The sequence below is a fragment of the Lacerta agilis genome, chromosome Z (assembly GCF_009819535.1).
Source record: "Lacerta agilis isolate rLacAgi1 chromosome Z, rLacAgi1.pri, whole genome shotgun sequence".
Taxonomy (NCBI): domain Eukaryota; kingdom Metazoa; phylum Chordata; class Lepidosauria; order Squamata; family Lacertidae; genus Lacerta; species Lacerta agilis.
Genome location: NC_046331.1, coordinates 23,479,926 through 23,504,500, shown reverse-complemented (window position 1 = coordinate 23,504,500; position 24,575 = coordinate 23,479,926). Strand labels below are relative to the sequence as shown.

The 24,575-nt window shown below is 41.1% G+C and overlaps 1 protein-coding gene across 5 annotated transcripts in view; it reads left to right on the top strand.

Moving 5' to 3' along the window:
- The window catches only part of COL4A5 (collagen type IV alpha 5 chain), a 121,884-nt gene that overhangs the window by 81,463 nt on the left and 15,846 nt on the right, over positions 1–24,575 (top strand). For 2 of the 5 annotated variants that reach the window (XM_033137707.1, XM_033137708.1), the window contains exons 31-42: positions 2,490–2,498; positions 4,135–4,302; positions 5,623–5,712; positions 6,589–6,738; positions 7,119–7,217; positions 9,133–9,222; positions 9,662–9,801; positions 12,070–12,196; positions 13,434–13,514; positions 17,001–17,099; positions 17,263–17,313; positions 18,061–18,246. In XM_033137707.1, the coding sequence (XP_032993598.1) occupies positions 2,490–2,498; positions 4,135–4,302; positions 5,623–5,712; positions 6,589–6,738; positions 7,119–7,217; positions 9,133–9,222; positions 9,662–9,801; positions 12,070–12,196; positions 13,434–13,514; positions 17,001–17,099; positions 17,263–17,313; positions 18,061–18,246 (1,290 nt within the window). Of the gene's footprint in view, positions 1–2,489; positions 2,499–4,134; positions 4,303–5,622; positions 5,713–6,588; positions 6,739–7,118; positions 7,218–9,132; positions 9,223–9,661; positions 9,802–12,069; positions 12,197–13,433; positions 13,515–17,000; positions 17,100–17,262; positions 17,314–18,060; positions 18,247–21,193; positions 21,203–24,575 lie in introns of all 5 variants that reach the window. The other 3 variants (XM_033137704.1, XM_033137706.1, XM_033137709.1) reach the window with 3 other exon arrangements.

Below are 24,575 nucleotides of genomic sequence, written 5' to 3'. Positions count from 1 at the left end.
AATTAAAATAAAATATGAGCCTCACTTTTAGCTACAAACTGCTTTAAGTACATGTTTTGGTCCTTGTGGCACACACCTTCCTTGCTGTGTTGCATGACTGCTCATCCACCTCGTGTTGATTTTAGAGATTGCTTACACCAATATTGTGCAAAAACATGAGCTGGAATATGCATTTCAAGAAAATCCATGCCTTGGGGTCTAAGTGTTCTGCATGATCACAACCTTATTGCGAAACAGCCATTCCAGCAACCATCCAGCATCACATTCTTAATGGCTTTCATTTAAAAGGAGGGGGGAAACTCCCATAAATGTCTAGCATTCATGGCAGAGGAGATATGAGACTAAAAAGGCCTAGGTAGCACCTGCAAAGGGTTCCGTTACAGTGGAGGATGCACAGTAGACTTCCTTTCACTTTTGAGACATCATCAGGTAGCTGAGCTGCTGGCAGTCTTGGCAGGGCATTTGGCCTCATAGGCCAAGAATAAGAGCCCTCTGAATCTGGGACACAGGTAAATCTGGCCTGCATTAGGACCAGAGATGACATACTGGGAAAATGATATTTTTAGACCCAAGAATGAGGAATCCAAACCACCTGCCCCACACCTTGTATGTGACATCAGGTGTGGGGTCGGTAGTGATGCAGTTGGGTTGCCTCTTTGTGGAGCCAATCTCTGCAGAAAGTAGGGTTGAACTTCATGTTCAGTCCTTGCTTGGTTACCATTTCCACCCGACACCCATTTCCACCCCAGCCCCATGGACCAACTTTGATAGACAGGCAGGACCACTCACCTGTCAATCACCTGATGTCATTTTGCAATCACGTGATTAGCAGTTAGGTAGTCTGGTCCTCCTGCCAAAGTTAGCCTGCAGAAAAGGTTCTCCACACCTGTTCTAAGCATTGGCTAAATCCCTGAAGTGAAGCAGAACATTTGGGAAGGATTCTGCCAGAAATCAGCCATTGAGGAAGGCCTGTGGAAACCGAATAGAAAGCACATGACAGCAAGAAAATTCCCAGAGTTCCCTGACAAGAGGGACTGGTTGCTAAATCATTCTGGGAATTGTAGCCTTTGAGGGAAAGAAACATCTCCCTCCTAACTGCTCTCAGCAACCTTTATGGAGGAAGCCATGACTGATAACGTGGTGGTGAGGTGCTGATGTGATCCAAGTAACTAACCCACAACTCTCTGGAGACCTCGCTTGACTAGTTCCATTGACTATAGTATTTAGAATGACTGAATCATGACCTTGAGTGATTACATCATTAAGAAGCACTCCAGTGTTTTGACTCAGGGAATGGATCCCTCAAGAGCTGTCCAGATTCCTTGTCCCATTTTAATACCCTCTCCGCATGACATGTCGTAGCTTCTCAGGTGAATCTCTGCATGTAACACTGCTTTGAATGAACATGCATTCACACATTGCTTGGGCTCCCATACCACCTGTTTACCACGCGCTGAGTTTTGCCCATCATATAATTCAGGGGGAGAGAGCCTAGAGCTCTCCAGATTTAGTGTTGGACTACAGTTCCAATGAGCCATAGCCAGTGTGGCCAAAAAGGATGGGAGTTGTAGACCAACATCTGCAGGGCTACAGCTTCTTCCACCCTTGATGATGAATTTTTACTCTACAAGCATTTATTTTCCTTCGCATGCCCATTCTACCTGCCTTTCTCAAAACATATTTATGGTTCATTTTTCATTTTCCCATACCACTGAAATACAGCTGCTCTTGCAGGCTGATGGAATGCTGTGCATGATTAGAGTTTGTACTAACAAATCAGCATTTAACTATCTTTGTTTGTTGCGTTTACTTTGCTGTGATGTCATGTTCGTTCTTTTGTGTTCATTTCTCTCCATATAGCTTTAATGTTAGGTTGGAATAATGTTAAAACAATCTTTGTTGCATTGAAACTTGAGACAGTCTCCTTGGTTCACGTTTTCCTTTGTGTGTGTCACCATTTATTCAATACCACCCACCACCCGTTGAAGAACAAGATCGTTCCAGCAAATTAGCACATTGCAATAGCTGTGGTATCACTTTGGAAAGAAGAACAGCCAAAATGTATAGATGTTAGGATTTTATTCCATTATATAAATGCATCAAAAGCTTGCCTTTTCACTGGAATTTTTCTATATTAAAAATATGTTGTCTTTCTCCACATGTGGTAGTTACCACCCATTGGAAAACGTTTCAATCAAGTCTGCTCAAAGTCTAGTCTCTTTGGTGTTGACATTGCATAGCCTGGCATTGTGCTTGGGTTAGGTGACATGCTCTACAGTCCACAACCCATTTACTCAATGGTTGTTCTGTCCAGTTGGCGAGTTGTGGATTGCAACCTTTTGTATAGGGTTTGTTTGGTTTTCTTGGTCTAACACCGATGTGCTTCCTTTTGTATCCTAACCCTAATGGCATTCTCGCAACCCCCTTACTGCTTCCTGTGCCTCAACCTCCTGATGAGTTCTTACTGTGCTGGGTTTGCAACTTCTCAGGTTCATCAGGTACTGTGGTTTCCTTCAAGCTTTTTTTCTTCTTCCCTTAAATATTATTTTTCTTACCTTTTTTATAAAAAAAATAGCAGTTCTTGTTGCTATTGGTAAAGAATAATGATAAGAAAAATAATGGAGCACAGAGACAAACATAATATGTTTTAAATTAAAGTTGCTCATCTTTCTTTCGATTACTTGAAAGTTTTTCAGTGTGCATAGCAGTTTCCATCTTGAGGCATTATTATTATTATTATTATTATTATTAGTTGTTGTTGTTGTTGTTGTTGTTTTTATTTTGTTTAAGATGGACTTATATACTAACCTTTACCATACTTATCTCATGATGGTTTTCAATACAAATTAAAACAAAATTGCAATAACATATATACACGCACAATTAAAGTCAATGAACAAATAGTTGAATATCAAATAAAACATTCTTTACAATATTTAAAATTCAGCATCCATCCAACACTTACAATGCAAACCATGAAAATGCATGAGACAAAAATGGCTTAACCTGGCACCTAAAAAAAACCCAGTAAGTAAAAAACAAACTGCCTCTTGATCCATCAGTCATAAAATGGGAGTCGCTTGGTGATGCGTGGGATGCAAATTTTTCAAATAAATAAATAATAAAATTAGAAAATAATATCTGTTCACTTAGAGCAGTGTTTTTCAACCTTTTTTGGGCAAAGGCACACTTGTTTCATGAAAAAAATCACGAGGCACACCACCATTAGAAAATGTTTAAAAAATTAACTCTGTGCCTATATTGACTATATATAAAGTAATTTTCCCATGGCACACCAGGCAACATCTCGCGGCACACTAGTGTGCCGCGGAACAGTGGTTGAAAAACACTGACTTAGAGCAAGATTGCAACAGTTTGTTTAGACCTAGTGTCTTGAATTCCTGATTTCTAAATTCCTGATTGTGTGTTTGTTAACTTTTGATTTTATTTACCGTATTCTACTGTGTATAAGACGAGGGTTTTTATTTTAAAAGTATGTTAAAAATGAGGGGGTTCGTCTTATACAGGTATACGGATAGTGCAGAGGAGGGACAGGCGATTGGTCGCATCCGCGAGCAGGAGGTTGTCAGTGGTGATTGGGTGGGTGATTGTTGGCTGTGGCAAGGGCTGCTGTTGGATTGGGTGCCCTCCCCCCAAAAAAGCTCAACTCTGGGCAATCTCCCCGCATTTTCTTGATTTGGAGTCTCCCACAGTAGGGGGGCTCTTATACATGGGGGGGGGGGGTGTTATACACAAAAAATACGGTATATTTATATTTTGATTCCTTTTTTTCTTTAAAAAAACTTTTTTTAACTTGGACAATTTTAATTTATATTTTATACTCTTTGTAAACTGCTTTGTGGTTTTGCAAATTTTGTTAAATAAAACAAATAAAAATGATACCTAGAGTCCTAGCCCTTGTTTTTATCACAGACCTGCTCAGCTGTAGGTTATGTTGGATGAAGGCAACAAGCCAGCTCTATATTGCAATATAATCATATTGTGATATAAAGATATGTATATGATGCAGTTTGCAACAATTCCCCTGCTTCTGTTGCCCATACAAGTTGATCTGTAGTACCTTTTGGAAATTGTTTCTTGCTGAAGGATTGTTTTCTAATCATATCTGCCTAGGATTACCAGGCACACCAGGTGAAAAGGGAGATCCTGGTTCACCAGGATTCGACATTCCCGGTCCACCAGGAGATAGGGGCAGTCAAGGATTTCCTGGATCACCCGGTCTCCCAGGACCTCCAGGTTCACCTGGGCCACTCGGACGAGATGGACTTCCCGGACTTCCAGGTAAATCCTTTGATACTATCAACTGCATAGTGTAGACACTGTTTGCATCTATGTGGAGCTTTACTTGTAGAAAATAACAATTCCATATGAATTAGCGTGCTTTAAAGAGATGGCTTGATATGTAGGAAGCAAGTAAATGCTTGTGTAAAACCAAGCTATCGAAACCTAGTTCACTGGCGAAGAACTGGGAACATTTCAAGCTTTTGCTGTCTGATAGCCTAAACCAGAGATAAATTCAGTTTCAGGGCCTCATGATAACAGAAATCATGCACAGGTGGTCTAGTTCATAGATGAACAGTTGGGAAATAAGACAACTGTCATGATCCGTCAATTAATTGTGCAACACATTTATTTATTATTTATTACTTATTTTGCTTGCAAATGATTGTTTTGCATGTACATACTTCCAGTGTTGGGGCTTGTGGTGGGATGAAGCTCTCCTCTGGCACTGCTGCTCCTTACTTGGACAGGGATAGGGAAAGGACAATTATAGGGTTGGGTGTGCAGTGGTGAGAGCATTAAATTAGTGTTGGCAGTTGTGCCACCACTTCAGCTGCTCAGCCCCAACCTCACCCCCATTGAGTTCTTCCATGGGTGGCAGGTGACTACTTAGCAAAGCACTCTCCCTTCACTCTCTAAAAAGGGAATTCCTCTTCTGCAGTGGTGCCTGTTTCAATGCATGCATGTGGCATCTATAAGTGGAGAGAGGTGCTTTTTTCTTCCTCCAATCTGTTTATGCATACACAAACCTGTAATTCAAACTGCTCCAGGTAAACTCCAGTATGGATTCTGTATGTTTGTTTGTTTTTTTGAACTTGTGAAAAGTTGCACATTTAGGAGCCAAGTCCTAGGAGTTTTCATCTTCTAGAGCAGGCTCATCCAACAGGTAGATCGTGATCTACCAGTAGATCAATGAACGTCTGTGGTAGATCACTGGCTCCCCCCAAAGAGGCTCAACAGCTTTGCCCCCCCAAAGCTCAACACTTTCTGCCCTGCACCCCCCAAAAATGGGGCTTTCCTCCTCCCTAAAAAGAGCCCAACAACTTTGACCCCCAAAAGTGGGTGGGTCACTGCCAGTTTTTAACTCTGTGAGTAGATCGCAGTCTCTTGGGAGCTGGCCACCACTGTTCTAGAGTTACTCTGTAGACAAGACATTGTGGATGCTTGCAGGAGTGAATGGCTTTTGGATTGCAATAGATGGCTTTAGTGCACTAGACTGATTTGATTCACCAGTTTAATCCTATAGGAAAGAAAGCAGTGAATTTTTTGGGTGTGTGTGTATTTTTGCTCAGAATAAAACTGGTAATTCCATGCATCCAGGTAACAAAGGTGATATGGGAGTGATGGGTGCACCTGGTCCCCAAGGTTCGCCTGGAACCCCAGGCAGGAGTGGACTTCCTGGCCTGAAAGGTAAGAGCTCCTTTACCTTACTGTTGTTTTACATTTTTATAGCCATAGAAGTAAAGCAGCATTGGAATGTGGAACTGGTCCATTTAAAGATTCTGGAAGTTCAAGTGTACTTCCTGTTTAACACACGTAGGTAAGAGGAGGGCATTTGATTTCTGTCACCCTCTGCACATTATTTGGTTATAGTGTTGGCAATCTATCTGTCTAATAGTTTTAGCACCCCATGGCCTGATTTTTTGTGTGTGATAAGAGTATTAGACTAGGACCAGGGCAGACTTGAGTTCAAATACCCAGTGAGCCATGAAGCTTATTGGGTGATGTTGGCCCATACCTAGCTCACATAGTTCTGGTGAAAGCAAACTGGGTAGGGTAGCAGTGACCATTTATGCCAGAAGGGGGACTCCTGGCCCATGGGCCTAAATAGATCCACTAAATCTCTGAATTTGGCTCCTAAGGCTGTATTGGTTAAACCAAGCCCACCTGCAGTCATTAAGTGCAAAGATCAAAGTTCAATCTTTTTTCTGCCAAAGATCAAGCAGTGGGTTTATCTCCAATCTTAGTGCTCTGGGACTAAGCCTTAAAATATGAATAACCTGACATTAGATGGTTGGCAATTTGGTGGCCCCACCCACTTGTTAAAAAATAATCCATGAATGGTGAGTCAGTTCCCCACATCCAATTTATACCACTCCAAGCATTTTGGAGGAAGTACAGAGCAATAAAATAACATTTTAGTCAGTGTGTCTTTTGGTTTCTTGGTGTTATACCAAATGCTTTGACCATGCAAAGGGTGTCAAGGTAGATCACCACCTGTTTCACAATGTTTTGCAATGTAGACTGAAACAATGATGAATACTCTCTTGTTTGGACACTGCTTAGGCAATGATGGGTTACCAGGCCAGCCTGGTCGTCCAGGCCCAGCAGGGCAAAAAGGCAGCAAAGGTGAGACAGGCCTGCGTGGACTTCCAGGAACAATTGATCCAGAGCAGCTGGGCTCTAAAGGAGAAAAAGGAGAACCAGGAACTCCTGGTGAGATAACTGTGTTTCTTGTGTTGCTTCCTGTTGTAATACTTTTCGGTACCATTCAGCTCTTTTCAGTCCTAGGGACATTCCCCATGCCCCAATCCTTGCAACAATTCGATTTAATTTCTGGCTGCATCAATCCTTCCTTCCTTCCTTTCTTCCGTCCTTCTTTTTGCTCTGCAATCTTTTTCACTGGAAAAGCACATTCACAAGTTCAGCTGTGGAGATTATCACATGAAATATGTGACTGAATATGCACCGCTGGATTTGTGGTTCATGTGCAGTGGCCCTTAGCTTGGTTGATTGGATGATGCTATTGGAACTGTTAACATATTTCTGTTTGTGCAGCTAAATATAAATAAAACTCTCTGTCTCTTTGCCTGAAGGTATTCCTGGTTTAACAGGGCAGAAGGGCTACCCAGGCACCCCAGGTGACCCAGGGACTCCTGGACTAGTTGGACAGCCAGGGATACCTGGACTACCAGGTAAGGAAGATGGCTTGTGTAAATGTTCATGTGCTATGTGACCACAATATCATCAATGAAGACAATGCACACCAAAATATCGCATTGGCTTCAAACCATTTGAGTTCCATTCTCCTCCTCTGCTATAGCACTGAAAACTAGCCTGTTCCTAAAAGAGCTAGAAATGTTGCCAGAGTCATGTATGGATTTATGTTGGCCTATTGAGCAATTGGATGTTGGTTATTTATCAATAACAAAGGAATATGAGGCCTTTAAAATCATGTGCAGCATAAAGAATGTGGATAGAGCAAAGTTTCACTCTCTCTCTCATAACACTAAAACTTGAGGACATTCAATGAAGCTGAATGTTGGAAGATTCAGGATAGATAAAAGAAAGTACTTATTCGTACAGTGCATATGGAACTCACTCCCACAAGAGGTAGTGATGGTGACCAACTTGGATGGCTTTAAAAGAGGATTGGATCAATTCATGGTGAATCAGGCTGTCAGTGGCTACTAGTCAGAGGCAGTAATGCTTCTGAATACCAGTTGCCAGAAACTCCAGTGGTGGGGAGTGCTCTTTTGCTTGTATGCTGCTTGCAGGTTCCTCACAAGCATTTAGTTGGCCACAGTGAGAACAAAATGGGCTGTTAGCCTTACCCAGCAGGCTTTTATTGCAGCTTTATGTTAAGTTAAAACCATGCAAGCAATTAATTATTCAACCAACCACAATGTATATTGTTAGAAGCATCATGGCCCACCCTACAAAGCCTATGCTAATCATGACGTTCCACAGTCCATAGTTTTAAGTCTTATGATTAACAATATAAACCCAGGATCTTCTGCTGCTATATCAATATCCTCCAACAGTTTGCAGTTGAAAATTGGGGTATGCATAACACACCTTAACACCCTAGTTCTTATAGCTACTACAGAGCTGGAAGGATAAACAGTCTAACTGTGGTGAAGGCAGATTCCTATTTTCCTTTTAAAATGTCCCCATTATTACACATTGTCAACAGCTCCACTGCACAGCTGTTTGCTGTATTTAAACAGCCTCCCTTCTGCTTATTTAAAAGCCAAACTCAATACATCTAGGATGGGTGCCCCACAGTATATTAGCAGTATAAAAGTGTATCATGATAGTTTCAGTTTGTTAAATGGCAGGCTGTGCAATGGTGGCTTAAGAGTTCACATGCAATGCATTTTCTTCTAATGTGCAATAGAGAGAAAAGGCAACCCCTCCCCACATGGAGATTGCCCTTCTAGAGACACTGAGGAGGGTGATAAATCATGAAAAAATATCAGCTCTAGTTAGTCGTTCTAAGAAAATGTTATCAAGGCATCCATCAAAGACCAAAACCAGGGAAGTGGTGTTTTAAGAAATGGACTAGAAAACAGGAACTGTCATTGATAAACAGTTGTAATGTATGATACACATACAAATACATGGCTTCTCAATTACACATCAAGGGCACTTTCTTGCAGCATTTTATTGTGGACTCAGATTGCTCACCTATGCATGTTTTTTACAGTGTCCATACAACTTCCTTAACAAAATATTGTTTCATTCACACACAAAAACCAGTTTAAGATGGATTTCCACTTTAAGCCTCAGTAAAGACAAAAGTTTTCTCTCCAATTCAGGTGCTCTGTTATCATAGCAAACATGAGAAGATATTGTTTGTTGTCAATTTCTGTTGATAATGGTCACTGTATGTATTTGAGCTTTGCATTAAAAAAAATCACAGTATTCACAGTGTTTGGGCCTTGGTGTTCACACTTTATCAGAAACACTTCATTCATCTGATGAAGTGGGTTCTAGTCTATGAAAACTTACACCACAATAAATGGATTAGACACATTTTGTGTGTCTTTCATGGGGGAAATGATTTTCCTAGAAGCGATCTGATTATGATGATTGTGCCTTCTCTAGGCCCGAAGGGAGACTTGGGATTTCCTGGGCCACCAGGACCAACTGGACCTCCTGGACAGAAAGGTGCCAGTGGTGAAATGGGACTTCCAGGTAGTTATTTAAAGCATTTTTCTTCCTGGGTTGTTTAGCTGTTTATTGGTTTGTTTGGCAGTAAGGGGGGGTGGGATTGAACTGCAGTTCTAAAACATGTCCAGAGATTAAGCCTCATTCGATACTTTATTTGCTGCTGAGTTAACATGCGTACATTTGACTGATTCATTAATTAAATACCATACTCTTAAGGAACTGTGGACAACTTTGGACAGAGCAGCAAAAACACCAATATTGGCAAAACGAAGCAACTCTTATTTATTTTCTAGGGCCCTTCATTTCGGCAATTTTCCAAAGAAGTATCTTCTATTGTGGTTGCAAACCCTGCTTATAGCATACACACCCCTTCAATTTCAAAGATATTGAATCTGGATAGGTAGTTTGCTAACTGAGCCCTTTAGAAGCCATTGCAAAACTTTCTTTTTAATATTTTGGGCAGGTCCTCCAGGCCAAAAAGGTTTCCAAGGCATAGCAGGACAACCTGGGCAGCCTGGCCAGCCTGGGTTTCCTGGGCAGAAAGGAGACAAGGGTGATCCAGGCCTATCAGGCATCGGTATTCCAGGGCCCCCTGGCCCTAAGGTATGTTGTCAAAATGTTATTTCAAATTAAGAGCACTATTTCTAATGCACAGTGGCAGGACTCCAGTGCTCTACCCACCTCTTTGCCTCTGACCATCTCTGGAAGAAGTGAAACAGATTTTGAAAAAATAACAAATGTAGGGGAAAGGTTTGCTTGCTATCATAATGGATTCCTGTTGCATCATAGGATTATTGTGGGCATAATCCAGTACACATTGAAATTGGTGTGACTCAAGCATACCAATACGAATGTGCACTTTCTTGCCTCTATTAGAAAAAAATTAAGAACCTAACAAGAGTCCTGCTGGCCTATCTAGTCAACATCCTTTTCTCATAGTCACCAACCAGATGCCTGTTGGAAGCCCAAAAGCAGGACCTGAGCTGAAAACTACTTGTGATTCCCAGCAACTAGCATTCAAAGGCACACTGCCACTGGCAGTGGAGCTAGGACATAGTCATTGTGGCTAGTAGCCACACATAGTCTTACCATCCATGAGTTTATGTAATCCTCTCTTAAAGTTGGAAGCCATCACTACTTCTTGTAGGATCAAATTTGCAAGGCTCTGGTGCATGAAAGAACTTCCTATCCCATTCAGCACATAGTACAGCTCTTTTTTCTGCTCAAGAAAGAGCCTTTTCTTTGCTGTGGGAACACTCTGCACATGCATGCACACTCATCTTTGCGCGCACACATCTGAGACCCTATGTTTCCATCAGGGCTTTTGGATCACATGCACAGCATGCAAAAATAACATAGATACACCAGAGGGGAAGCTGTGTAGGTCCGTTGCCAAGAAAGAGTCTTGTGACATCTGAAAGAGTAAACATTTTTATTGTGGCAGAAATTTGCATGGATTAGAGCCCAGTTCATCAGGAAGATGAAGTGAAGCTTTTTAGTTCCAAGGAAGCTGAATGTTAGAAGATTCACGGCAGACAAAATGAAGTACTTCTTCACATAGCACGTAGTAAAACTGGAATTTGCTCCCACAAGAGGCAATGATGGCCACCAGCTTGGATGCTTTTAAAAGAGGATTAGGCAAATTCATACAGGATAAAGCTATCAATGGCTAGTCATCATGAAGGCTCATTTATCTGCTCTTTCAGAGGCAGCATGCTTCTCAATACTAGCTGCTGGGGCTTACGTGCAGGAGAGTGCTGTTGAGCACATCATCTGGATAGGTATCCCGCACAGATCGCGTTCGCAACCCGAGCATCCACTGTACTTTGAGATGTCAGTAAGAGAGATGGAAAACTATGAAGCCCCTTTTCACTTTATGGCTTCCCCACCATCTACAATATAGGATATTCTACAATTTATATAAACGTACTCTGCTTTCTACCCAAGAGATTGGCTGCCAAAGTGGGTTATTCCATCACAACATTCAAAGGATAGTACCTAACAGTGAAGAGCAATAAGGCAATACACAAAATGGAGTGTGGATCATTTAAGCCAGCCAGCTATGCCTTCTATCAGCACACTCCATCCCCCATGCCCGCTAAGCATAGTCCACTTTCTGTAAACCTTGGAATTTCTTCAAGTCCGCTGATGCCTCCTCCTTGTGCAGCTGTCCCTAACCGTTTGCTCTCCAGAAGTTTTAGTCTAACTCCCATCATCCCTAACCATTGGCCATGCTGGCTGAGGCTTATTGGGACTTGTAAGTCCAACAGCATCTGCAGGGCACCAGGTTAGGGAGAAGACTGCTCTTTGACATGTTGATGATGACACATAGGTACCCACACTTGGAGAATGAGTTCACTTTTGGTATACAGTGAAAAGAACTGAGAGTGGGAAAATATGAAGTTCTTCTGATGAAATTGGCTTCTGGAATGGCACAGGGAGGCCTGGGAAAGGGTACCTCCTGGTATTCCAACTCTTGCTAGTCCTGAAATTGTTACAATACTCTTAGGCCACATTCACATTATACTTTTAAAAAACACTGTGACCCTACTTTGAACAGCCAGAGTTTCCCCCAAATAATTATGGAAAGTATGGTTTGTTAAGGGTACTTAGAGTTGTTAGGAGAACACACACACACCGTTTCCCTCATGGGGCTACAGTTTTTCCAGAGTGGTTTAATGACCAATTGTTCTTCCCAATGACCTCTGGGAATTGTGTTTCTGCACCCTTGACAAACTTCAGCTCCCATAATTCTTTGGGAGAAGCCATGATTGTTTAAAATGGTATCATAGTGCTTCAGATACATGGTGTGAATGTGGTCTTAGTTGTGTTTGTCTCAAGCATAAACCCTTCTTCCTTTTCCGCCCCTAGGGTGACCCTGGTTTGCCTGGATATACAGGTAGTCCTGGCAACAAAGGTTCTTCTGGCAATCCTGGGCTGCCTGGTTTAGCTGGCAGTCCAGGTGCAAAAGGTGATGCTGGCCTCCCTGGATTCCCAGGTAATTAATTTCCATTGGATTTTCACTGTTATTTTTTTTTCTGGTTTTCCTCCATGGTTCTCACACTTCAGCTCCTGGAACAAGTAATTTTTTCCCCTCCCTGATTATGCATATATAAAATTAAATATAAAATTTAAAAGAAAAATTGCAAAGATGGATTGGCGTCGGTTCAATCCAATGAAATGAAACGAGGTAAAAGGTTTAAATGATAGTAATAAAAATAAATAATTTTTGATACAAATGAATAACCCAAGCACTTTTTTTAACTGTTTCACTTTTTTAACACTATTCAGCAGATGTGGTTGGAAATACGTGGAGTGTTTATGTTCGGATATTGCTGTAATTAGTGCCATATATTTGTGTACCTGATAACTCTTGATTGCGTTCAGGCATGGATTAAGGATCTGTGGGGCCTAAGGCTGATAGATAGGAAGGCCGTAAGTAGTATATACTGTATATTAAAGTAGATAAATCATAAACTCATAAAATGATCTAAAATTAACAAAGCTGTTCAAATCAAAGAGAAAGTATTCAAACAATAAACTATTGTCTCCACTGATTTCCCCTTTCCCTCACTAGCTGTGGGAAAATCAAGAGTGGTGTCATTCCTCTGTGGGGCTCATGGTGGCAGACTTGCATAATAGATTTTTCTTCCTCTTTATTTTCACAACAGCCCTGGAAGGAAGATGAAGCAAAGTGGAGAACAAGGGCCCAAAGGACACCAGTTGACATTGTTGTTGAAATGGGAAACTGAAGGGCCTAACGAAATTTAAGAGCCTAAGGCTATAACCTTCTGGTTAATCCGGCCCTGTTTATGCTTCTCTTTTTATTGGCGTGTATACACTGTCAACATCATAAAGCAAATAGGAGTGTTATTAAGGCGCCATAGACAAAAGCAGAAATGCCTTTTCCTTTTCCTTTACATATTTGCTCTTGTAAAGAAATATACATAAAATCAAAAGCACCACATTTTAACATCACGTTGCTTTGCCACTTTTTCCATGCCTGAATTGCAATTCATGCACGAGGCACTACAGTTTCCATCCTACTTTCCTGTTTGTATTTTTAAATTGTGTTATTGTTATCTACAGATCTTTGTGGTTTTTACATAAGAATGTTTCTTTATAGTTGTTGTTGTTGTGGTTTGTTGTGAAAGCTGCTTTGGACAGGCTTTACCTGGAGAAGCAACATAGCTGTATTTGAAAAGACGAGGATTGCATAAACTCTGTTTTCACAGGTACACCAGGTATTCCAGGACCAAAAGGTATAGATGGACCCCCAGGTAATCCAGGTGTTCCAGGGTCACCTGGGCCTCCAGGTATGTGTTAAAAGGTGTAATATCTGTTAATCTTCTTTTCTCTTTTGTTGTTTGTTTGACCCACTTGAGTCATCTTGACATTGAACTTTTGATCTAATGCAGGGGGGAGGGTCAACACAGTGCCCTCCAGATGCAGTTGGACTGCTGCTTCCATCAACCTCAGCCAACATGACAAATGCTCACCGATGAGGGGAGCTATTTTCCAGCAACATCTCAAGGGCACACCAATCTAGTGTATTTTTATTAATTACAAAGAAAAGTATTGTTACATATTCCCCACTACCTTGAGTGTTGAAAAGTTGCAGGGGCAAAGCTTACCTGTTTTTGAACTATGAGCATTCCTTTAATGGCAGCAATTGTGTACTGGCACACCCATGGCACTTGTATCAAGATATGAGTGTGGCACCCCCCCTTTTTACTCCCCCCCCCAACCCCTGCGCTGGCCCTTTAAACAGTAATCAGGCAGCAATATCACAACAGTATTATGTAGGGAGTTCTAGTGGAGACGTGTAAATTTGTGAAATGTTTTCCTTTTTCCTGAATGCAAATGCAGGTGACAGGTAGTTAGTATACCTTGCCTGTAAATGGTTTGGAATATGGATTCAGTGTTTTGAGAATAAATCCCAATTTTGATTCCACAGATGAAGCCAGTGGCATTGATTTCTCTCCGTCTCTTAGTAGATAATAAATTGTGGGTGGCGCTGTGGTCTAAACCACTGAGTCTCCTGGGCTTGCCAATCAGGTCGGCAGTTTGAATCCTTACGATGGAATGAGCTCCTGTTTCTCTGTCCCAGCTCCTGCCAACCTAGCAATTTGAAAGAACGCCAGTGCAAGTAGATAAATAGGTACCGCTGTGGCAGGAAGGTAAACGGTGTTTCCATGCACTCTGGCTTCCGTCATGGTGTTCTGTTGTGCCAGAAGCGGTTTAGTCATGCTGGTCACATGACTCGGAAAGCTGTCTGTGGACAAACACCAGCTCCCTTGGCCTGAAAGTGAGATGAGCTCCTTTGACTCGACTTAACCGTCCAGGGGTCCTTTACCTTTTTTTATAAAAAAAAAAAATAGATTGATATATTAACAAATACTGCTCATACAAACTGATGTCATGGGTTAAAACATTTAAGTGCAACTTGATGCTGAGTTTCATTTGTCAAATGGAGCTATTTAACCATTTAAATTTCTCCCTGATAAATGCATTATTGTGATCACAATATATCCTACCAAGAGAGAACCTGTCTTTGTGGCAATGAACACTATAGAAGACAGTGACCATTGTTTGTGAATTTAACCTTCATGCACCAGAAAAAGTGTGTGGGAGGAAGAAAGATGTGAACCATTCAGTCATTTTGAGATATTTAATGCTCACAATAAAATAATAATGTTATACTCATTAGAGAGTTTAGATATTCAATAAGAGCAAATTTGAAGGCATAGAAAGACAAGTTTGTTTAGTATAGTAGTTTCAGAGCTTAAGCTGGAAACAGAAATGAACTTATTTTTTCTGTTCCATTATGTTCTGGGTTCCTTCTGCCTCATGCTCAAAGGCTGCTGCCTTCTGGTTTGAATCGTATAATTTCTAAAATCGATATTTTAACTGGCATGTGCAGTTTGCTACAGTTTTCAGCTTGTGTCTTTTTTTTCTTTTTTAACAGATTAGTGAGGCATACTTGACCATGTGCACGGGGATTGAATTGCAGAACACAAAGAAATTATGATACAATTGTGTGATCATATCAGGATTCCTTTGTGTGCTGCTATTTAACCAAGCTTTGATTTTTTGTGTGTGCTCTGAATTTGTGGCATCAGCAATCTTTATCAAAAGTGAAAAGAGGTGGGGAGATCAGTTTGAGTACTGTGTCAGGTTCTGGGCACCACAGTTTACGAAGCTTGTTGACAAATTGGGATATAGCCAGAGAATGGTGACAAAAACGTGAGTGGCCTGGATACCAAATCTATGGGGAAAAGGTTGAAGGAGCTGAATGTGTTTAGTCTAGACAAGAGCCCAAACAATGGGCTGTCTCCAATGACCCATTGAAGTGGATGGATATGACTGGACATTGACCATAATAATAAAGATTTTTGATTTGGACATAACTAGCTGAAATAGACATGAAGAGCTTTCTGGTGGTACAAGCTTTTTAACAGGGGGAGACGTGGACAGTGATGGACCCACTTTTGTTACATTCTTTTAAGCAGAAGCTAGATGGTCCTCCTACTGGAGATGCTGTAGCAGTAGATTTCCTGCATTGGCCAGGGTGGACTAGATGGTGTTTGAGGTTCCTCCCACCTCTATGACTCTATAGGAACTCAGGCAAACTGCACACATAACAGCAATATACACTAAGCAACTGAATATCAGAAATGAAAATGCTATAACACCAACAAAAGGCATGAGCGTAGAGGGCAACCAGTAGACGTTGGTAAGGGGAATAAGGGACTATAATGTTTTATTGAACCAAATCTAATAAACTATAGGGTTTTTAAAAAACAAAAACAAAATAACAATATCCTGAATTTTTAAAAGGGAAGGTTGATGGATAAGTAATGCATTGACAGTACCCCAGAAACAAGATTGAGAACCATCAAATCCAAGGGCAAATTTCGTGAGTTATCTTGAGGTAGATTACTTGGCTCTTATAAAATGCTGTTAATACAGCGATGAATGGAACTGAGCACTTTCACCCCTCAAGTAGGGCTTATAGTTCTCTGCATATACCAAAGTAAGGGGAATGTTTTGATCACTGAAGCAAATGGTCTTAAGGTAAAGATGGATCATAAACAAATCTATGGTGCGACCCCATTTGGAATACTGAGTTTTGCTCACCTCACCTCCAAAAGGATATTGTAGCGTTGGAAAGCATTCAGAAATGATCAAGGGGATGGAGTGACTCTCCCCTATGAAGAAAGGTTTCAGTGTTTGGGACTTTTTAGTTTAGAGAAAAGGTGAGTAAGAGGCGACACGATAAAAGTTTATGAAATTACACATGGCATGGGGAAAATGGATAGAGAAATATTTTTCTCCCTCTCTCATAGACACTAGAAAAGAAAATGCTTTTTTACACAGTGCCTAGTGAAGATGGTGGAACTCGCTGCCGCAGGAGGCAGTGATGGCCACCAACACAGATGGCTTTAAAAGAGGATCTGACAAATTTATGGGCAAACAAGGCTATGAATGGCTGGCTTGCTACCATGGCTATGCTCTGCCTCCACAGGCAGAGGGAGAAATGCTTCTGAATGCCGGTTGCTGGAATCCATAGGAGGGGGAAGTGCTCTTGTGCTTGTATCCTGCCTGCAGATTTCCCACGGGCATCTGGTTGGCCACTGCCAGGAAAGGATACTGGACTGGATGGGCCACTGGTCTAATCCAGCAGGCCATGCCTATGTCCTCATTATTTTGGTAGCTGTTCAGAATGCATCCATGGGTCATAAAATGAGGATCAGTAATGAAATCCAATATTTGTAATATGCTTTTTCTACTATTTTTAGGCGACATTGGCCACCCTGGCCCTCCCGGCCTTGTAGGGGAAAAAGGACAGCCTGGACGGGATGGCATTCCTGGACCAGCAGGACAGAAAGGCGAACCAGGTCAGCACCTTCCATCTCTTACATTGTTCTCTTTTCTGTTTTTTTATACAAACACTTGAGGTGGCAGTTCTACCAGAGATGCACTCATTGGTTTAAATTGTTTGCCTCTAGCAGCAAGTACTGCATTCACAGATCTATAACTAATAGCGATTGTGTATTTTAGGTCAACCAGGTTTTGGACGCCCCGGACCTCCTGGACTCCCAGGACTCTCAGGCAAAGTTTATTTTTCTTCATTCATGAAAGAGGAGGGGTCTTAGCTCAGTGGCAGGACACATGCTTTGCATGCAGAAGGTCCCAGGTTCAATCATGGATTTCTCCAGTTTAAAAAATGATCAGGTATCAAAGACCTCTGCTTGAGAATCTGGAGAACCATTACTATTCAGAAGAGATGATTCTTAGTAACATGAACACATAATCTGACTTGGAATAAGAAATTACAGCTGGGGTCTATTGAAATGGACAGGGTAGGTGGGGTCAGTGCTTTTTTCTGGGGGAACGCAGGGGTACGCATACCCCTAACCATTTTGTGAATCTAAGTTTGGCCTCATTGAGGGATAGTATTTCAATATGAGTAGGAAAATGAGAGTAGCCCTTAACATTATTTAAGGAAAAAAAGCGCTGGGTGGCACCACAGTCACTGACTAGCAGAAAAACCTCTGACTGGTTGCAAGAAAGAAGGTGGGTGGGTGGGCACAGATTATAATTGTTGGGGCAGTATCCCATCTTCTTTAATGAACCAGCTTTCACTTGGAATAAGGTTTTCTTCTGTGTGCCTCAGATCCCTATTTTGTACTTTACCTCCACCCAATGGATCTCCGGATCCGGGGGTGGGGGTGGTGGGTGGGACATGTAGATCCTGCAAGCTTGATGTCTGCCTGCCCTTAGTATACAGTATTGATGATTGAAACATTGCAGTGCATCTATAAACATGCTCTCTTCTCTTCCCCCACCCTTAAACAGGTCAAAAGGGTGACTCGGGTTTACCTGGACCCTCAGGACCTCCAGGAGCCCCTGGTCTGAAGGGAGAAACAGGCGGTCCAGGATTCCGTGGCCTTCCAGGTTCCCCTGGCTCTCCAGGGCTGCCAGGACCACCTTCAGAAGGGCCTAAGGGAAGCCCTGGGCAACCAGGCATACCAGGGAGGCCAGGTAAGAAAGAGAACATTCAACAGACATTTTGCTGACAGGTTATTGGTCTGTTAGAACAGTATACTTGTATACTGTTCGGCTGAAATTCACCTGATGTCTTCTGGGTATCCTTAATTTACCATGAGAGGTTACCTGAAAGGACAATGGTACCTCGGGTTACAAACACTTCGGGTTACAGACTCCGCTAACCCGGAAGTAGTACCTCGGGTTGAGAACTTTACCTCAGGATAAGAACAGAAATCGCATGGCGGTGGCGCAGCGGCAGTGGGAGGCCCCATTGGCTAAAGTGGTACCTCAGGTTAAGAACGGTTTCAGGTTAAGAACGGACCTCCGGAACGAATTAAGTTAGTAACCAGAGGTACGCATGTCAAGAGTGAAAACAAAAGAGCACCTAACTGATAACCTGTCTGCAAAATGTTGCAAACTTGAAATAAGCCTCCGCATGTCATCACGGCAATCATCCAGCCAAGCACCCAAATCAACTTTTAATTGCATCCGCCAAACATGCCTGCACCATGGTGCCACATGATAAAACAAATCCATCTTATGCACAACAACATAATAATAATATGCACTGTCCGCAAGACCTATGGAAATCAAATCCATGTTAGCAGCACAGCATGATCAGAATTTATCATGGTTTCATTCATCTTCACGTCATGTATGCTCATCCATGCTCCATCACGTCCCACAACTCCCGACGGATATTCAGTGCACCCCTGTATCATCTTCATCCTTCCATGCCCTCTCGTCTTGTTTGCTGACCTACCGTGTACTAATTCTGGAACTGATAATTCCCATTTGATGGGTGAATGCCACTGAGCTGATATTGGGTGTCCAACAAAAAGTTCCATAATGACTGGAACATTCTTTGGCAAAAGACGGGAAAGCTAATATATCTTCCATGCTGCTTTCTACATTCCCGAAATACTCAATTAAAACTGACAAGTGGAGCTGGCAAACCATGACCTAGTTGTTGCTGTAGCCATTGTCCATGGTTTTCTAAATGGCAGACAGGTGTGTGTTCTATTACCATAAGATAAGATAAGAAGATAAGATATTAATTACTATTATTAATTAAGCATTATTGGTTTATCAATTAATTACATGTATACCCCCATCTTTCCTCCCATGGTGGTATACATGGTTCTCCTTCTCCACATTTTATCCTCACAACAACCCTGCGAGGTAAACTAGACTGAGAGGGAATCACTGGTCCAAGCCACCCAGTGTGCTTCATAGCTGAGTGAGAATTTGAGCCCTGATCTCCCAAGTCCCTAGTCCAAAACTTCTAGCCACTGTGCCACACTGGCGCTGTTTGACAATGATGCCACACAAAAACAGATAGAATCCAGGACATTTTTATAAGCCACTATGGCTCAAAAATCTCTGTGCAAAACCAGATGGAACCTCAGGAAATGGAAATGGGCAGAACAGAATGTGCAACAGTTGGGAGTCAAATTTGGGTGGGAATTACTTGGTGTTTGCTAGCAGAAATTATTTATTAAAGATATTTTATCACCTGCCCTTCATAAGTACAGACACCAAGCCAAGGGTACACAGCAGAAAATAAAAGCAGCAGACCAAATTGTAAAATAACACCTATCAAACAAATAAAGTACCTGAAAACAACACAGCAGATTTAGCATGAATAATCCTGCAAAAGTTAATATGCCTGGACAAATAAACAAATCTTAACTTCGTGCCAGAATGTGACCAATCTTTGCATACATACAATCATACCCGGAAGGGGAAATAGGAGTAAATCACCTCTTCCATTCCCCCACCACACTTCTTTTGGGGGAATTTTGGGACTTCAGCTCTGCTAGTTGAGCCAGGGTGGAGGATGGCATATCTCTGGCTGAGCTGGGAACCCCAGCTGGAGCCCCAGCTGAGCCCAGGCTCAACCAAAGAGCCACCTTTTTCAAGCTTCACTCATCCCAGCAAATCTTGAGTATTGCTCCCTTCTAAAGGTGGAGGCACTTGGATAGGAGCCTCATGAACAGATCTTCGTTGATAGGCAAGTTCCTATGGATTCAGAAGGATTTGATTTACCCTGGCAGAAAACATGGTTTTCCTCACCACCACCATCTCCCTCAAATGAGTATACATAATCCTGATTTCTAGTAAAACAGATACGAGCTTAAATTGGTTTCACACTGAGAAGGAGAGAAGGAGTGAAGTTGTGACTGATGGGAAAACACCAGTAATGGCTCAGTGGCTTTGTTCCCACCATCTTGTTTTGTATTGCATGTGGACTGTACTGTACAACATGAAACACCCATCCCACTCCACCATGCATGTCCCAGTGTGGGTAGACCAAACTGTTATACTGTTCAAGTCAATCCACATTTTAGGACTCCTGGATGGGCAGGAATGGTTTGAATACTGTCTCTGTAACACTGGAGTGAGGGGTTGTTGGCCCTCCAGATGTTGCTGAACTACAACAATTAGCCCTAGCAAGCATGGCCATTGGCGAGGGATGATGGGAGTTGTAGCTCATCAACATCTGGAAGGTCAAAGGTCCCCAACACTGCTGTAATATATTATCACAATGCAGTTGACCAGTGTAAGCATGTTTCTTGGACAAAGAATAATGGATGCATTGGATATCTATTGATCTTCATTATAATTGTAGATAATTAGATGAGTTCTTGCAATTGATAACATAATTCAGTAGAGGACTTCCTTCAGTTCTTACGTGGTCTGGCTTTTTGATGTGAGAATTCCTAATGTGCCATTTCATCCCATCCTACAAAACTGAACTCTTAGTTTAATCAGTTTTAAAAATTCTATGGATTATAATAGTTTGGTCTATTCAAAATATACAAGAAGGAATTATAGATGGATCACTGTGAAAACGTTTAACTTATTGACATATCTAACCATATTGATGTTTCCCCATTCTAATGATGGCCTTGGTGAACTTTTGATCCCCTCCTTCCAGGTGCCACAGGTTAGCTCATTAACTCCAGTGTGATAACTTTGCATGCCCTTGAATGTACTTCTTTGATGAAAACAAATGTCTCAGTCTGTAGGATGGGTATGCCAAGTCATTAACCTTACATAACAGTAATATATTTATTTTTACATTTTATATCCCACCTTTTCTCGAAAGAGCTCAAGGTGGCATACAAACTTCTCCGACTCTGCTTTATCCTCACAACAACCCTGTGAGGTTAGATAAGGCCAAGAGACTGGCCCAAGTCACCCAGTGGGCTTCATGACTAAGTAGGGAGTCAAACCCAAGTCCTAGTTCAGCGCTCTAACCACTACACTACGCTGTCAGTCAGTGCAGGACTCTTATTGACAATTCTGCCTTGCAATGTTGATTCCAACTCAACATGTCACTTGAACATGAGGCCATATAACAAATTTCTGGGTGATTTTTGCAGCTTGCAAGAATTGGAAGTCTGATTGAAAGGATAACAGCATTACCTGCCAAACATTTGCCAACATCATATCCATTATAGAACTAACCTGGCACTGAACTAGTTTGGCATACCTTGTGTATGATAAATTTATTTGGAACATATCCAGTGCTATAGATGTATATCAGACTTAAAGCCTTTTGACAATTAAAGTATTGTCTTGGTGGATTGTGGGTGGGTGTCATCCGGTGTTTGTCATATTCTGTGTAGACCCATTAACTAATGTTGGATATTACCCTGTTTTTTGTAATTTATGATAAGTATTTTTATAGATTTTTACTCCCAATTTTCCTAAATACACATTTTCGGATCATGGCCTAGCAAACATCCCCTTTCCATTTTTTGACTTGGTTAATTCCAATGACATGTTGTCGGCAGAAAAGCACTGCTCACATGGGCAGTGTAACCCAAGACCACTCACACAAGGTTGTGTGCTCCTATTATTGTTGCTATTATTACAGTCATTAATCATTATTATTAATCATATTCTAATCCACCATCTCAAGGCCATTCACACATAAGAGAACTGAAAACCGTTAAAAAGACAGAACAACAAATACATTTAAAACAAAACTAAATCCCTAACCCGTGGGCGCTCATGGTAAAGACTCATTTATCCAGCTTAAGAAAGCCTGTTGAAACAAAAAGGTCTCCAGTTGTTTCTAAAAAGTAGGAGCCTTTTGCTTCTTGACAGGAATGCTATTCCACAGAACAGAAGCAGCCACACTAAAAAGCTCTGCTCCAAGTTACTATAGAGCGGGCTTCTGAGATATTGGAAAACTGCAAGACAATCACTCCTTTTTTAGACTGGAAGAATGCAGATCCGCCATTTGCCAGTTCATCAAAGGCAACACAAGGCCACTGCCTGCTGTTTCTTACACTTAGTGAGCAGGGTTTGTGCATAAGCTGGCTTCTGATATTTTACTAAAACCAAACTGTTGATGGTCAGAATTGATTCCTAACTTACCTACTAGTTCACACTGTTTGAAAATATAGGATTTCACCATCTGGAATGGTTTTATGTTTTCTGCAGACTTCACTACATCAGTGCTCAGCCCTGACTGCAGATTGTTTACAAAATTAATTATGGATCCTTATTGTATTCTACTGGATCCATATTGTATTCTACTGGTTAATACCTTCCCTTGTGTAAACTGACATACTCTGATCTTTAGCTTTCCTGATTTTCAACCTGTTACTATTTCATGAGGATTTTGCAGTCAAGCAGGATGCTAATATAAAACAAAAAAGTTAAGACTATACCTTTTGCTGATCTGTAGCAAAGTGTGTTTTATCCCTCTACACACTACTCCTGGATAAATTTCAGGACAGTGCCCAAACCATTGCTACTAAACAGGCAACTCAAGTTATATTTCTATGGATCCCATAATAAGTAGATCTCGTTTTAACATAATGTAGTTGAACTTATTTTATTTTTCCAACCTTGTGTACCTTGTTTGTAACAGCCAAATACTTTGGTCTTATACAAAGTTACATAGAGGTAAATCCCATGGAACTCATTAGAAAGTAGACTTGTAAATGGCTGTGCTGTTTTTCCACAACCTCCTTCTGTGCTCTGATTTCACTGAATATTGTGGCTGTTCTGTTTGTTCTGTTCTAATGTAATGTTAGTCAGACGTCATTAAAATACTTCTAACACTGTTCCATAGAATAGGAATGACTTGGCATACACCTAAGTATTAGATGGGTTTGGATGAAGTCTTGAAAGTTTTGCTGTGATGGCTTTTAAAAAGCAAAATGTCTTCACCCCAGCCAAAATACACTGTTTTAATTCCAGGCATTAAATTAATATAGCAACCACCTGTGGTTGAGTAAATCTACAATTAGACCTTTAAAAAAATGATAGTTGAGAAGTCATACTCCGTACTATAGTGCGCTGGTAGGGCAACATGGACTAACCATTGAAATTGTCCTTCTTTAAAGCCATAGCAAAACTTCCATTCTGTTGTATTCTAAAATGTTTACATTAGCCTCATCTTTTGTTTAATATTAATATAATATGACTGTCAAAGGATAAAGAGAATGAAAGAATGAGTGAGATAAAACTTACATTTGCCTATATAAACTCTGTTTTATAATTGAACGTTGCATGGAGTATGTATATTTTTGGAATATTTCACTGACATGTTCTGTGTTGAGGGCATAACAGAAGAAAAAGGAATTTGTATCAGCAGGAACAACTGGAAATAAAAATTTAAATATTAATAGAGGTACACAGTAAATAGGCCTTTGTGCTATTTTTTTGTAAAAGAATATTATTAATCTTATTATTAACTAAGTAATTAAATGATATTAATAAATGCTTATGGGTAGCTGGACACTGTTCAGCTATAACCATGAATATCTTCGAATGTTAACATACATAAATTATTAATAATTAACCAGTGTTCTGCTCATGAATGAGAAATTATTGGTGCTCAGATTATCCATTTAATTTTATATCGAGCCTTGCGTTACTTAGTTCCCCCCTCAAATTTCTAAATCATTTTGTTGCCCAGAAGCACTTTGGTGGTCCAAGGAGAGGCTGCTTCCCCTTATGATGCAAATGGAAAAATCACAGGCAAACTTATTTTAACCAGGTTGCCCCTCATGCAGCGCTGTCAGTGAAATAGTCACAATAGTACTTGTCTTTGTTTATGTAGAACTAATAGATAGCAAGCCTCAGGCTGCATTATTAAAACCAGAACTTCAACAAAGTTTTAGATTCAGTGGATTGCTTCACATTGGTCATAGCAGCCTAATCACCAGAATAAGTTGTATATCTATATATAAATTACGCTAAGTTAAACACCCATATTTTTATTTATGTATACTGACCTGGGGGGGGCACTCTCCTTGTATGCATGTTTGCTGTGTTGTAAATACAAAATATGCTGG